The 17,195-nt window shown below is 36.5% G+C and overlaps 1 protein-coding gene across 2 annotated transcripts in view; it reads right to left on the reverse strand.

The window, feature by feature from the left end:
- Positions 1-11,990: 11,990 nt before the first annotated feature.
- Positions 11,991-17,195, reverse strand: part of LOC133531958 (adenosylhomocysteinase-like 1) — a 50,305-nt gene continuing 45,100 nt past the window's right edge. For both annotated transcript variants that reach the window (XM_061870411.1, XM_061870412.1), the window contains 3 exons: positions 15,893-16,072; positions 13,801-13,968; positions 11,991-12,356 (listed from right to left, as the gene is read on the reverse strand). In XM_061870411.1, coding sequence (XP_061726395.1) covers positions 12,198-12,356; positions 13,801-13,968; positions 15,893-16,072 — 507 coding nt within the window. In that variant the 3' untranslated portion in view covers positions 11,991-12,197. The remainder of the gene's footprint in view (positions 12,357-13,800; positions 13,969-15,892; positions 16,073-17,195) is intronic.

Below are 17,195 nucleotides of genomic sequence, written 5' to 3' on the forward strand. Positions count from 1 at the left end.
ATTGAGCTAAGTGTCATTAATCTTACCTACTTACAATAACAATTATTCAGAAATACAGTCATAAATACAATAAATATCTTAACCCAGATATTACCAATGTATCTTGTAAATATGTTCAGCATAAAAAATGTTAATCAGGTTGCCTAAAAATGTAAGGTTTTAAAAATCAGATTACTTTCAAAAACATTAGTTTTGAGTAACAATATTTTTTTATTAATTTAATATGAACACATGTAAGTTTGTATTATATTTTTAACGTATGTACTGTGAATAATATATTTTAAAGAAAACAAACCCGGGAGTTAATAGTAGTTAATTTGTTTAAACTCATCTCTGATTCATAAAGTATTTAATTGAAATTGATCAATAAACCTCTTATCTAAAGATATGATAAACCTGAGGGGATTCCTCAATATGCTCCAATGCCTTAGAATCAATATGTGAGTTAAGTAACTTTTAGTAAGCAAGCGATTTTGTGTTTTATTGCAAGCAACCTAAGTACTAGAACTAAATTGAATTTAAGTCTTTCTAGTTCTCAAGCAGATTAAGTATAGATATACTAGGTGGTATTAGGTAGGAGTAGGTGGGGTAGGGAAATTCATTTGGTATATAGGTAGGGAAAAAAGTAAACTCCCTGGTGATATGATTCACCTTATCCGAGGGATAAAGTTTAGTGTTTTCACGTGACCAACCTAATCGTATTTAGTGCAACAGGTACGAGGGTTGCCTTTTAAGTTGTGCTATTTGAATAGAATAGAATAGAAATCTTTATTGCGAAACCATTACAAGAAAGAGTGTGAAAACACATGGCACCCTGTTAGGGCATTGCAAATAATCTTACATCTAGGTAGTTTCTGAACAGTAGGACTAGTATAAATCATGTAATTTTCTTAATTAAATATAAATAACATTGTCTAAACTTATTTCTACTTAATATTTAAGTACACAAGGCGTTAATTAAGGATATATAATATATGTAATATATATAGCAATAAGGGAATATCATTAGTAGTTCCAACAAAAAATTATCTTCCATGAACTCTTGGACGGAATATAGGTAGTATGCCTTCTCCATTATAAATAATTTTAAATTTGATATGAATGACTTTAAATTTTCTGTTTCTAATTTTGTTGGGCAGTTTATTGTAAATCTGGATGGCCCTGAAATAAGGACCTTTTTTGTAGATGTCTAAAATTGGTTCCGGGGGTGAGAGCTTATTATTTCGACGTGCACTTTTACAATATTCAAATAATTTTATGTTCTTTCGGACAAAAGTTGAAATTTCTAGAATGTAGAGAGAGGGGAGAGTCAAAATTTGGAAGTTGGTGAAATGTTTCTTGCAACTGTCGGTTTGTTGTATATTAGTTAGTATGCGGACACATTTTTTTTGGGCTATAAGGAGATCATGAGCGTCACTGCTATGACCCCATAACATAATACCGTAACGTAACCAAGCTTGAGCGTAAGAGTGGTATGCGGACAAGGCGCACTCGGTATAAGTGTTTGACTTTAGAATGCTCAGTGCAAAAAGGAAAGTAGATAGTGTTGATTTTACTTTTGATATTTGTTTTACCATAGACAATTTGGAAGTGAATTATCATTTATTATTTTTCGAAGAATTCACCACGATATTTGATATTTGACATTTCTTTTCATTGTGAACTAAAAAATTGGATACAGGTATTAGATACTTAGGACGGTACACTTTTTTAGAATGGGATTAGGTGGTCTGTGTTATATAATCTGTGCTTTAGCATTCTCTCGAACCAGTTTTGGAAACACTTATTCCACTCTGAGGTGGGGGTTGCCAAAATGGCCGATGTGTATGCGTCCACCCCTTCTTCGGGTGTGCGAAGACGTTGACCACGAAGACTTTGTTTAATTTTTTGGAACGTGAATAAATCGTTACGGCTCAAGTCAGGGCTATACGGTGGATGGTCCAGAATTTCTACGTTTTCCTTGTGTGTTGAAGTGTGAGAGCTTGTATTGTCATGGTGCAGTATCATTCAGCGTTTCGGGTTATTTTTCGGAAAACTACGATAACTTGTGACAAGCAAACTGTTGTATACCAGTCAGTATTAAACGTTTTACTATCTAGTAGCACACTCGTACAAAATCAGGGTTCTTAAAAATCAAGGGCCGAAGTTATAAAACGAAACGAAGACTTCGTTTGACGAGATTGAAAAGCTTGATTATATCACTATTGCATACAATACTTTTTCTACGAGTCATCTAAAAATACTTTTTTTTCTATTGCTAAGTATATGAGTAGACAAAAATGTAGTACCTACCTAATACAAAATACATAAACGCGCGACTCCCCGCGATCCCGCGCCCGTTTAGTTTTTTTCTACTAATGAGGGCACGACGGCACGTGATTGATCAATTTTTTTAAAGTTGTCTACGGCGAAATGAATCTTATAGATAAGTTGGGAGCCCATACATGAAAAGTACGAAATTATAGTTTGGTATACGAAATCTTAATTCAACCATTACAGTCGACGAAAGGAAAAAGGTATATTTTAACCTTTTGGCCGCTAAAGACGTCAAATGACGCGTGCACTTCAGACCAATATCATCTTTCGTACATTCCGACAAGGTTCACAATGGCACACGACAGACGTGGCGTTCAAAGGGCGTAATAAAAAAAACAAAATGACTTTCCGAAAACCTTTATTTATTAAAACATTGCAACAATATCTTAACTTCGCTACGAATCTGTGGTTTAGGCGTTTTCACTAATAGTAACTCCACACTCACAATAAATAATATTAGAGCATAGACACTAGAAAAGTATAGACATCACATCCCTAATAATTAAGGTTATTTCAAAGTTAGATCTTATTTTTCTTTGATACTCATATTAAAAAACTTGACATTTTGCAATAGGGAGTATTACTGTAATGTTCTGCCGCCAGAGTGCAGCACTAGCATAAACCATAGAGTAACTTATATATACTTTTCCGTAAACAGTTTTTTGACACGTTTTCACAGATTATTTGTTACGAATAAATATGACATTGTTTAACGTTTGTGCTAGTGGCGCCCCCTACGCAGAGTTTTGCATTATATTCCCTATTAAATGATTAGGTACAGTTTTAAAGCGTTAAGTACAAAACTAAGACCCTAAGAAGATTCAAGGGATGTCTCTACTCTTTTTCTAATATAGTTTATTGTTTCTTTACTTCCCGATTTTTATACAAGCCCAAATTAAGAACCATGACAAATTACATATTTAGGTACATATTATGTTTTTAAAAACACCATACACCTATTAGCCTATTTTAGGTTGTTATTTGTGGCGTGTTTTATTTTATTATATGTTACCTATAATTTTATCTTTAACCTTTTTGACGCCAATGACGGCTATATCCGCACCGTAGGTCGCCGAAGACGGATTAATCCGTCACAGACCACAAAGCAACAAAGACCTACGTGCATATACATAAAGTTCAATTTCAGTTTAAACATTTCGGTGACATGGAGTCCGTGTGACAGCTTTTGTGTTTGACACGGCGTCGAAAAAGTTAAAGATCTCCGTCTTATTTTGAAAAAAAAAAATCACTTATGTATGACCGTGCGTTCGGCTGTTCTCTACAAATCACATTTCTCGTGAAATTTTGTAAGCAGGTTCAATAAGTATATGGATTTTTCTCAAAAGGTTTGAGGTCTACAGTTCATAATGTAAGGATCATTATTTATAAGTAGCTTGTTTGACTATTCTTACTTTTATTTATGACAAACTTATAAAAGAGTATCAATTGATTCTTACTTGTCACCGATTCCCGCCATTTTGAATTGTTATAAAAGGCGGGTAAGCGGTGACAAGCGGCCAGTTCGAGTACGGACAAGCTATAGTGAAGATGTGTTGGAATATTTATTGTAAATTGGTTGTTATTATGTTTGTAACAAACAAATAGTCAAAATATTGGTACAAGTATTCGTTATCATCATCAATCCGGTAATATCCCAACAACAGAGCCATTAGTATGATATGGTTCTAAATTAGGTTTGTAAGAAAATCGGAATATTTATTAAACTTCGTTTACTCGTCACACACACAAATCACTTGTATTCTACACATGGTTCGGTTTTCAATGTACAGTTTACTTAAATAATGAGAGTATCGGTGCCGCCAACTTTTTATATTAATGGCCGCGGCCAGCAAAACGTCCCACTTTGTCGCTTGCCATAAGGGCGAGATTTGCTTGAATCTTTATATGAATAACATGTCAAGGCATACTTATGGCAAGCGACAAAGTGGGGCAAGGTTTCATTACTAAAATTATAAAATATGCCAAATAGAGAATACATTTTTGATATAAGATTATTATTTAAAATTAGTTTTTGTGTAAATATGCATATGTTTTTAACTACAATGTAGTTTATTTATTTATACCAAACTTTAGATCGATTTATACCGGGTGTTTCCTGTAACACGAGCAATAAATTAAACTGTAGGCTGTACTCCTCAAACTCACCAAGTCAGCAACTTTTAAAAATAACTCATGTTTTAATTTTTATTACACATTCAAGTTAATTCTAAGACGGAATGTATTGCAAATTTTGTTACGTTTAAAGCGTGACAAGCAACGTCAAACACACTGATGTCAGCGTAGGTACATTGAAAATAATATTTAATTTGTATGAAAAAGATAAAAACTTAAGATTTCATAATTTTAAAAAGTTGTTAATCAAAAGTTATATCGTTTTAGGAGTACAATATATGGTTTAATTATTTGCTCGTGTTACAGGAAACACCCGGTATAAATCGAATAATTCGAAAGGGCAAAAATACTTAATAAGTATTTTTGAAGGGGAAAGGGAGAATACTTGAATAAATTTTTCACATATAATCTTGCATCAAAAACTCTCATTATTTAACTATTTGGAATGTCATAAAATTAAAAAAGTACATACTTTTACACAAAAAAATATAGCAAAAACAACATAAAAATATGAATCGCATACGAACCAAATAACAACAAATATCTTCATCAATACAATTTAAATAACGTAAATACAATAAAAAAAATAAAGGTAACAATTTCACCGATATCACGATTATGTTACATGAACATAACAAAAACTGATGCCACTATTAGCCACTAAAACAAACAAAAGCTGGTCGAATTAAGTTTTTAATTAAAACTCATTCAAAGGCATAGTTAAATGACCTAGAATTACCCCCGAAAACCTCGAAAATGACTACTTTGTAAGTGCTTTTGATGTTTTATTTGTACATTTTATATGGTACAGATATATGTTCGTAAATGTCCAATTATCCATGGGTATTACCTATTTAAGTTTGGTTTCCGAGAGAGCATACTTGTGACATGATTAATACATATTAATATTATACATTGGTTTCTTAAAACCCACAAGGCTTCGATGGGTAACATATTCAAACTCAATTTCGTAAATAATCTAAATAAATACACATTTGTAACGTTTTTACATCCTACTGCATTTGCTATATTTGTCATATCGATCCATTTGTACATTTACAAACTAGGCTACATTCGCTAATTGTTTTTAATTACAAAATTGCAAATAAATATACATTACAATTGTACAATATCGTTCGGTTAACTTTCGAAGATCAGCTACATTTTTGGCAAGCATTCAAAGTTATAATAATTAGATGTTGTTTTTTTTTTATAAATTGACCTATTCCATCCGTTTCCAATTAATAAAGATAGATTCTCTCCATAACAAGGCCCAAATAATACACACACATTTAATAATTAATAGAATCAGGCGTTACTTTGCGGAAATCCATGCTAATTAAAACAAGTAATATTACTTTGCTAATCCGCGAGAAAATAACGTGTTAGGCAATCAGTGCTAACCCGTTATACTTACTTGCGCTTTTTTTTTTTTTTTTTTCTCGCGGATTAGCAAAGTAATATTACTTGTTTTAATTTACACACACATTTGCTTGACAGCTTTTTTTACAAGCTTTTTTAAAAATCGCTGAATACATTTAAATACATTTAACATGCGAATTTTAATTCGTTTGTGGTGTGCGTTCCGACTGAACGTCTAGCGACCTTCAACAAGGAGGAGTTTTGGCCGAAGGGTGTCAAGTTCCGGCGGTTCCGAGGCCGGCTCCCTGACACGGCGGGGTTGCGCAATGCATCGCAACCATAATGTGATGTGTAGTATTTAGTTTTAAGATATATTGTTATAGTATGTATGTTAGTTTTTAAGGTATTCATTTATGGGCCACTAGTTGCCTGAAATAAAGATTTTTATTACAAGCTAGTAGATAATATTTTTTCTGACCCGCTACACTAAACGAAGTCTCCGCTTTCCGGCTCCATCGGCAGAAAAATAGTATACACACTTCGGCCAAGCCGGCCGGCCAATAAGAAAGCCTGAGATCACCCGAGACTTTTCCTAATTTACTGCCTTAGGTAATACGTCATATGCTATTATGACGCTCTATTAAAACTGCAATATGCCGATGAAAAGTTGGACCAAAAGTAGGTATTCAAACATTCAATTTGAAAACTTCGAGCAACACCGGGAAGGGAGTCGGCATTCATACTATTTCCCCTCTGCCGAAGCATAGGTACAACTGTACCTATAACGGTGCATGTTGTGACTCGTCCGTATACAAAAAGAGATCAAGGTGTGCAAGATTTGTCTTTGACGTGTGTCATTTTTGTATTTTTGTCGCATCACAGATTGAATTTTGTATGTAGTGAGTGAGAAGTGCGACTGTGTGCACGTTTCCCGCAAAAAATGGCAGCACGATTTGTAACGCAACTAATGCAAGATATCGCTTGGGCTCCTCCCTTCCGACGTGTCGGAAGCCGGTGTTGCTTGGAGATTATAAATAACTTTAAAGAATCCAAAGGTCTTGTAAAATAATAAGTATGTAATGGTAACTTTTAATTCTTGCCAAAAAAACAAAGTGGATGCATTTACTTTTAAACAAAAAAATACCTTAAATCATTGGTTTAAAATCGCAATGAACATTCTCAAATAACACTACGTGTGATTTTATACATTTTTATCAGTGTAATTGTTAAAAATTCCGCTAGATGGCTTGACAAACATTTGACAATCCAGTTATATATTCTGACAAAACCCACTTTGTCCGTAGAAAAAGGCCCAAAATTCAAATTTTCTATGGAAGAACCCTTCTCGCCAAATTTTTTTAAATTTGCCGCCTTCTATTGACGAAAATGGCTTGCCAAACTATAGTTCGATTTTTTAAGTGGTCAAAATTGCAGGAAAAGTTCTTAAGTAGCATTTGTGGACCTTAAAAATCCCAACAACATCACAAATTTTATGTAGCCTAATTCAGCAATCTATTCAGCTGCCAAATATGCAGCTACAATATTTTATTTTACGCGTCTCAACATTATTTTGTCTATGGTTTATCTATATATAACAGTTTAAGTACTGGGAAATAAATCATAAAGAACAAATGTATAAAATACTACAATTCCTCCAAATGCAAATGCTGAATTCTAGAACGGCCCAACGAGTTGGTTTAGGCTGCGTTCGACCAGAGATAAGCGGGGATGCATAGCGAGGGATGTGTTTTTGTTTCCCTCGCTCGCTTCATTTGTGTTCAATTGGTTATTAACAGGGAAGAATAGCTTTGCGATCCTAGCCGAACGTACATCACTTTCAAATAAATCACTTTGATTTTAATGTCGATCGCTTCAGCATAATATATTCTAGGTTTATAGGTTTCGCTTGAAAATCACATCAAAATCAAAGTTGTAAAGATTTAGTTCGTGGAAACCGTTTTCTCCCGAAATGTCAATTTCATCTAGTATGTACAGTCAAACAATTAGAATCCTAGGCCACTTAAGAACCTTGTCGCTTTAACTACTCTATACATGACATGCATCACTCAATAAGCACTGTCGTAGAAGTCATTATGACATGGTTCTATAGTGGCCTAGGAATCAAATTGGTTGACCGTACGTTCGGCTAGGATAGCAAAGCTATTCTTCCCTCTTAAAAACACACCTCGCTACACATCCTCGCACATCTCTGGTGGAAACGCAGCCTGAAACGGCCGTCTTAGCGGCATCTTATGAAATGCGAGTTGGGCATGTAAACGTGTGCTTTTCTCAAAAAGTGCGAAGATATTGAAAATTTCAGTGCCGAGAAGTAACAACAATAGTCACGTGGCCACTGACCCCATTACAGAAAAATGTGTACTTATTATTATGTGACGTTCCACTGAAAAAGGTTCCTTATGTCGAATGGAGCTTACGTCGCGTAGCACCGCATTATCATCCGTTTTTCTTTAGCATTAGAAAGAAAGGTAAGCGTTTTTGACGTGCGTTTTATTAGAAAATAAGTTACGGCAAATATGTAACAATTGGGTACTTGACACATGTTGAATATTATAACAAAATATTGTTAGAAAATGAGCCATCCATTATAAAAAAAGTGTAATTCAAAAAATTATATTGAGATTATAAAAAAATACAAGGCTCTAAAGTCTAACAAAAAAGTTTTTTTTGTCTTTCAAAAATGGATTAAATAATGGTACCATACTATTCCATACATTTTATTGAAAAATAAATTTTAATACAACTATACACATAAACGCAATATTTCAAGGTCAAAATGGCAATTTCCCTGATCTTCCATACATTTAGGACCGACTTCATTATCATTTTGTTATAGGCGTTTCAATCGTCGAGTGCGAGCGTCAGACTTTAACTCTCATTTCTGATCTTTGTCCTATAAAGACATTTGATCCTCAGGAAAATCAAAATCGTTTGACATTATTTACAAAAAACTGTCAAGTAACCAATTATACACCGTGGGCTGGTAAAACCCGACAGATTTTAAAACGCATTCCTGAGGTCATGAGGAGCAAAAAAATTTATATTTTGGGAAAATTCGGCAAAAAAAAAATTTATCTGACAAAAAAAAAAAAAATCTCCATACGACACGTTATTTCTTCTTACATCTTATCGAAATAAAAACTAATTAGTTACAACGAATAACTAAAGTTTTTTTTATTTACACTAAAAGTTGGGAGTTTCTTATAAAACGTTTATGTCTGCCAACAGGTATATCTAAACCAAGTCACATAGTGGCAGCGTCGCAGCCAAAAATGCGTTTTTCACTAAGTTATTACAAAAATTGACATTATCTCTAAAACAAGACCGATTTCAGCAAACTTTGTATCACATTTTAGTCTCTAAATGCGGTCAAGAATACACCTTTAAAATTTGTCGGGTTTTATCAGCCCACGGTGTATATCACATACGATCATATACATTCTTTTGCTTTCATACATAATAGTTACTGATTTTTAAAAGCCGTTTTTTTTTCGATAAATATACCTGTCAAGATTGTTTACTTTTTCTAATCCTAAAAATAGGAATATAGTATTGGACAGTGTTGGCCATCTGCTAGGGTCTCCGGTTCACTTTGTAATGGTTAATTGTTAATTCTAATTAACGTTCAGCCAACACTGGTATTGGAGCGTCGTTAATAACAGCGTAAGCGCCCACCGCCATAAGGTCCTTTACCCGTGGGACGTCACATATTTTTTTGATAGTAGATGGCGCCACTTTTTGATATTAAACAAATTTAACACATCAGTGAAAGAATAAGTATCAGAGTCAAATGGCGTTGTAAAAGTTTTAATCATGTGTCGAAAGATGGCAGTAAATTTACTCTGGCTACAAAGTTTACTTTGCCAATCGGCCTCTATTTCAAATTATCTTTGCTATTGTTGACTGGAAATTTCTTAAAAATTAGTACATTACCTATGATACAAGTGCGAAAAATAGGAAATTCGAAACGAGTGGCGATAAATTAAAACACGACCGAAGGGAGTGTTTTAAATCGACACGAGTCGCACATTCTATTCGCACATGTATCGTACAACGTTTTACAGTACATATGGCCTTTTAAATGTTCGACACAGTAACGTAATATGCTAATTTTCGCACTAGTGCGGTAAAGTAGCACCATATGTACTGTAAAATCTGTTATAGGTTCAGTGGCCAAATTACGGAGAAGCGATGTTCCCTCTATTCTAGTACTTATATAATAGGTTTAAAAGGGTCTACCTTGTTGAGACCTAGGTATTCAGCATGCTCGTCCGTGTTTCCAAGGTATGAGAAAAACGTTTTATATTGTCTTTAGTAGTTATTTTTAACGGTTTTGTTACGTCCTAAAGTAAGGCCAATAAAACGAGATAAAAATTGAATACCTGGGGGGCTAACCAAGTTGACAATCGTACATTGACTAATGCCAAACGAAAAGTAAGAATTATGGAAGGTGGATGTAAGGAATGAAATCTCCATGTACCAAAAAGTGTCATCAAAATACCTTAAATAGGTGGCGCTACAATACCTAGAATACTTGAAAATAAAACAAATCATAGACAGCGCACTTCACTCAGTCAATAACGCCTAGGTTCTTAGCTACTCTAGCGCTACTCTGGAGAGATTTGGAACTATTATTTATAGCTGACAGCTGGACACTTTTGCATCAGTTCTGCCTATGGAGATTGCATTCCTTACCTCCACCTTCCATAGTAAGAATGTATCAGGATGACAGATGGCACGAAATGTCACAAGACAATTTCCATAAAATAACTAGAGGGAAGAATAGCTTTGCGATCCTGGTGAAATAACGGTACTTTTCCTATGAAATTCCATTGCGGGAGAAAACGATTGCACTAACTATATCTTAACAAATCACTTTGATTTTGATGTCGATCGCTTCAGCATGGTATATTCTAGGTTTATAGGTTTAGCTATAAAAAAAATTGTATTCCAAATTACGAAAAAAAAGGAAAACCTATAAAGCTAGTTTTTCATTGTGTTAATAACACACTAAAAAGTCATGGAGAAAGGGAAATATTTAGAAGTGTAAAAACATTTTCTCATTTTGTATAGACGATCATGTTTTTTTTTTTTTTGCGAAGCCTATAGACCTAGAATATATATCGGCATCAAAATCAAAGCGAAACCGTTTTCTCCCGAAATGGAATTTCATAGAAAATTACCGTTATTTCGTTAGGATCGCAAAGCCATCCCTCTTAACGTTACGATTCGCCTTTCCTATCAACGATTATTATCTTAACTAGGGCCCCTGAAAGTTTGTTTATCTACACACATATCATAAAACCTCTATAATAATGCCTTCAAAATCCACAACTAATTTATTATCTGTGATGATGTTGTAATTGCTTCATAACTACAGCAAAATCGATGTGGTTATACATTCAAATTTGGAACATCTCTGAAAAAAAGCAATTCGATTTGACCTCTATTCTAATTGTCGAGATGCCTTATTGTTCGAAATGAAATGTCAATTGCATACAATTTTGACATATCTCGCATGTTAGTTTGTATCGAATGATACGGAAATAGGCCCCCGAATCTAGTTTGTCTCTGAATTTAAAAAAAATACCGATATTTGACGTACAGTTTATCTTTTAATTAGTTTTAAGTATAAAGTGAATATGTTTTGTTATTTTTAAAGTAAATAGCAATAGTTTCGTGTAAAATGAGCGATAAAAATATTTCGGTGACGCCACCACATATCCACGAGTTCCGCCAAGAGAGTAACGATGCCCCAACGTTGGCTGTAATTTGGGATAATTGGGAATATATTATAGAAAGTTTAAAATATGTGTGTAGATAAAGTAGTACATGTAACTTTTTTTTTTTTTCATTTATTTTTCAAAGGCACATATACATAATCAATTTTAAAGTTACTCGCCAAACTGCTTATGCGGTTTGTTGGCGAGACAGCGCTCATTTTTTACATTTTTATGCACCTAAAAAGGTACCGTACTTAACCCCTTACCGCATATGCAACCTATATACTCGTATATGGCTGATATAATCTTCTACTCTATTGACAGCTATTTGAGTTCAAATTTAAAACTATATTTTTTTATGACACGTTAAGGGATTAAGTTGCTATCATTCTATGCTTACATGCCCTAAATTATACAAGTACATAATTTTACAACTGTACATAAATAGGCATTAAAACACTCGTGTTATCCTATTTTTTATTATGTAGCAGTCACATAAACTACTATTACATTATATATCTAGTTACATTAGCCTCACTTTAGGTACTGTTTCTGGAAATGTCTTATTTCATACTCTATTGCAATACAATAAGGTCTATTATCGGTTCAGTGGCCATATTACGGAGGAGCAATCTTCCCTCTATGCTAGTACCTATAATAGTTCGGTTTAAAAGGGCCGACCTTGTTGAGACCTAGGTACTTGGCCTGCTCGTCCGTCAGCTCTGTGAGGTGAGCGTCGAAGGTGGGTAGGTGGAGGCTGGCGACGTATTCGTCCATTTTCTTTGGAAGTAGGTATACGTCAGCCTGAAATCAAGAATTAATATTAAATAATTAATGATAGTGTTTTTCAACGCTGAAATTAGAAGTTTCTGTAGACTGTTACACTACTGTGTTACTCTACATCTATTATATATCTTTAAAAATATGCCACTTTTATTAATTTTGTATTTTTTCATAAGTTTTGTGTTAGACCGCGGGCCAGTAGCATATTTCGTCAGCCATTTTACCACTTTATGTCCGCAAAGTACGCGTAATGTGTCAATTGCGTAATCCGTTTATGGCGTTTCAGGCGTTTCACCTGATGAAATGCTACATGCAAAGTTTCATGATTTGTTATTGCTATCATAAAAAGGTAAAGCGTTTATTTTTTCTTACCACCGCGATATAACCGGCTGACGATTTTTTTAACTCACAACAGCATCTGAACTATCATCTGACAAAGTATCAAACGGGAAGCGATGACAATTTTACGTGTTTCGGTGGCTGCCATTCCTCAACCCCCCCAACGGAGCGGCAGCTGACGTCCATGTGGGGTCCTCATACATAGCCGTTAACCACTATACGATTTTTCGCCCGGGAGGCGATTGGTCATGGAAATCTGTTCCTGGCTCGCGGTCTATTTGTTCCACTCAGAATCATGAGCTATTTCGATCCCAATGGAATACAAAATGTCCCAGGGTTTTTTTTCCTATTGTGTTACCATTTCCCCATATAATTTGTATGGCGGTAACAAAAAGGGAAGTTTGAAAAATGTAGCAGTTAGCTGCAACGTACGTCGAACTAAGTTGCTTTAATTCCAAATGATAATTCGGGCTACGGGCAATTATTCTTTAGAACTAAGCATATGCTCATTAAAAAGATAAAATGTGAAAAAAAAATTTTTGAAGACAATTTTAACTGCGTTATTAATTCTTGAGTATTTGTGGAAAATTCTCTGTAACATTTATGCTTGAAATTTATGCCTTAATTCATAAGCTATCGAATGATTATTATTTTTTAAATGTGCGATAGGTAAATGGACAGAAAACTTTGAAGGGGTGCATTTTTTAAAATGGTTTAGATAAAACATCGGTATGGGGGGTGATTTGTCGATTAAATTCATACTATACATGGTTAACGGCTCCACTATAAGTGCACAAACACATTGTATGCTGCGTCAGTGTACGCTATGGCTATATAATGTGGGGCAAACTTACTAACTTCAAATAGTACATTACGATACAAGTGCGAAAAATAGGAAAATCGAAACGAGTGGCGATAAACTAAAACACGACCGAAGGGAGTGTTTTAAATCGACACGAGTTGCGAATTGCCTATTCGCACATGTATCGTACAACGTTTTACAGTACATATGGCCCTTTAAATGTTCGACACAATAACGTAATATGCTAATTGTCGCACTAGTGCTATAAAGTAGCACCATATGTACTGTAAAGTATATTTTGCACCAAAAATATACAAAACTCACCTTGTATCGATGTTGTGGTGCGTTATACAGCTCTATTAAAGCCAGAGCCTGCGTAGCGGCCGTGACAGAGACAACAAATGAGGGAAGAGAGGAACAGCACAGGTTCGCGAGACGACCTTCGGCGAGTAGTACTATGCGTTTGCCGTTTGGCCAAATTATGTGGTCCACCTGTAAAAAAGCGTCAACATTAAAATACAATAGTTAAATACCAATTTTTTTAAGATACAAAATTACGATCACTCGGCTAGAAAATGTTGATAACTTTTGCATGATTACTTGAAACCGGAGATTTCTTCTCTCTGAAATAATTCGTAGTAACTGAAAATAGTAGTGCCCCATATTTCACACTACGCAACCGTTTTATACAGTTTCTCTCACCTGGCTCCTCACTCGCTCCCACAACAGGTCCGGTGTCCGCAGAGCATGCACATCCACTTTAATGTTAGAGTGCCCCATATTGCACACTACGCAACCGTTTTATACAGTCTATCTCTCTCTCACCTGGCTCCTCACTCGTTCCCACAACAGGTCCGGTGTCCGCAGAGCATGCACATCCACTTTAATGTTAGAGTGCCCCATATTGCACACTACGCAACCGTTTTATACAGTCTATCTCTCTCTCACCTGGCTCCTCACTCGCTCCCACAACAGGTCCGGTGTCCGCAGAGCATGCACATCCACTTCAGTGTTAGAGTGCCCCATATTGCACACTACGCAACCGTTTTATACAGTCTATCTCTCTCTCACCTGGCTCCTCACTCGCTCCCACAACAGGTCCAGTGTCCGCAGAGCATGCACATCCACTTCAGTGTTAGAGTGCCCCATATTGCACACTACGCAACCGTTTTATACAGTCTATCTCTCTCTCACCTGGCTCCTCACTCGCTCCCACAACAGGTCCGGTGTCCGCAGAGCATGCACATCCACTTTAATGTTAGAGTGCCCCATATTGCACACTACGCAACCGTTTTATACAGTCTATCTCTCTCTCACCTGGCTCCTCACTCGCTCCCACAACAGGTCCGGTGTCCGCAGAGCATGCACATCCACTTCAGTGTTAGAGTGCCCCATATTGCACACTACGCAACCGTTTTATACAGTCTATCTCTCTCTCACCTGGCTCCTCACTCGCTCCCACAACAGGTCCAGTGTCCGCAGAGCATGCACATCCACTTCAGTGTTAGAGTGCCCCATATTGCACACTACGCAACCGTTTTATACAGTCTATCTCTCTCTCACCTGGCTCCTCACTCGCTCCCACAACAGGTCCGGTGTCCGCAGAGCATGCACATCCACTTCAGTGTTAGAGTGCCCCATATTGCACACTACGCAACCGTTTTATACAGTCTATCTCTCTCTCACCTGGCTCCTCACTCGCTCCCACAACAGGTCCGGTGTCCGCAGAGCATGCACATCCACTTCAGTGTTAGAGTGGCCCATATTGCACACTACGCAACCGTTTTATACAGTCTATCTCTCTCTCACCTGGCTCCTCACTCGCTCCCACAACAGGTCCGGTGTCCGCAGAGCATGCACATCCACTTCAGTGTTAGAGTGGCCCATATTGCACACTACGCAACCGTTTTATACAGTCTATCTCTCTCTCACCTGGCTCCTCACTCGCTCCCACAACAGGTCCGGTGTCCGCAGAGCATGCACATCCACTTCAGTGTTAGAGTGCCCCATATTGCACACTACGCAACCGTTTTATACAGTCTATCTCTCTCTCACCTGGCTCCTCACTCGCTCCCACAACAGGTCCGGTGTCCGCAGAGCATGCACATCCACTTCAGTGTTAGAGTGGCCCATATTGCACACTACGCAACCGTTTTATACAGTCTATCTCTCTCTCACCTGGCTCCTCACTCGCTCCCACAACAGGTCCGGTGTCCGCAGAGCATGCACATCCACTTCAGTGTTAGAGTGCCCCATATTGCACACTACGCAACCGTTTTATACAGTCTCTCTCTCACCTGGCTCCTCACTCGCTCCCACAACAGGTCCGGTGTCCGCAGAGCATGCACATCCACTTCAGTGTTAGAGTGCCCCATATTGCACACTACGCAACCGTTTTATACAGTCTCTCTCTCACCTGGCTCCTCACTCGCTCCCACAACAGGTCCGGTGTCCGCAGAGCATGCACATCCACTTCAGTGTTAGAGTGCCCCATATTGCACACTACGCAACCGTTTTTCATCCTCTCCATGTGTTCGCGTGTGACGACTCCCTTATTGCCTGTCGCTGTTATTACAATGTCCACTTGTCTTATCACCTGCAATGCAAGATGAAATCGTATTACATCTTCTTCTTCTTTATTTGCCATGTCCTAACGGACGTCGGCGACCACCTTTGCCATCTCTTTTTTTTTTATACTACGTCGGTGGCAAACAAGCATACGGCCCGCCTGATGGTAAGCAGTCTCCGTAGCCTATGTACGCCTGCAACTCCAGAGGAGTTACATGCGCGTTGCCGACCCTAAACCCGCCCCCCCCCTCGTTGTGCCATCTCTCTCCTGTTCTTGGCCATTAACATAGCATATATATTATTTATTGGCATATATATTATTATATAGTTTTATTATTACAAGCTTTTAGTTGCCCTGTTAGTATGTTACTTACAAGGAAAGGTACCCAACTGTCCGGTTCCGATTTGGTTTATATTTATATATATTATAGAGTAGTTTAAAATAACGGTCATCTTTTTTTTTTTTGCCCAAACTCAACCTATTGGGAGAAATTGTCATCCGAAGTAATTAAAAAATTACTAAATCTTTTAACTTCTACAGAAAGTGATGAATTGATGATCAAGGAACTTGCAAGTTAATGGCTTGTTTAAGTATATGTTTGAGAGCAGGAAAAAAACTCAAGTTTGCCTAAAAAAATACCCGTCTTTACGTGTATCTTTAGCGATAAGATATTATAAAACTTTTAATGTATTTAAGGAAAAAAATATTTTCAGCCGATATAACAAAACACGTGCTCATTTTTTCCTGCTCTCAAACATATACTCAAATCAACCATTAACTAGCAAGTTGCTTGAGCATCACTTTCTATAGGAATTAGAAGATTTAGTAATTTTTTAGTACTTTGGAGGACAATTTCTCCTAATAGGTTGAGTTTGGGCAGCTAAAAAAAATACGTGTCTGTTATTTTAGACTACTCTATAACATATATAAATATAAATCAAATCGGAACCGGACAGTTGGGTACCTTTCCTTGTTAGTGTGGCTAAATTTGACCCACTTCCCGATTTCTCTGAAATTTTGCATACATATGAAAATCGGATGAGAATGCAATATTATGATGACAATGGATCTGATGATAACTTTGTGATAAAACAACGCAAACTATGTTTGGGGTTGTTAGAATTGTCTCGATGAGTATTAGTTGCCTGCG

The sequence above is a fragment of the Cydia pomonella genome, chromosome 26 (genome assembly GCF_033807575.1).
Source record: "Cydia pomonella isolate Wapato2018A chromosome 26, ilCydPomo1, whole genome shotgun sequence".
Classification (NCBI taxonomy): Eukaryota; Metazoa; Arthropoda; class Insecta; order Lepidoptera; family Tortricidae; genus Cydia; species Cydia pomonella.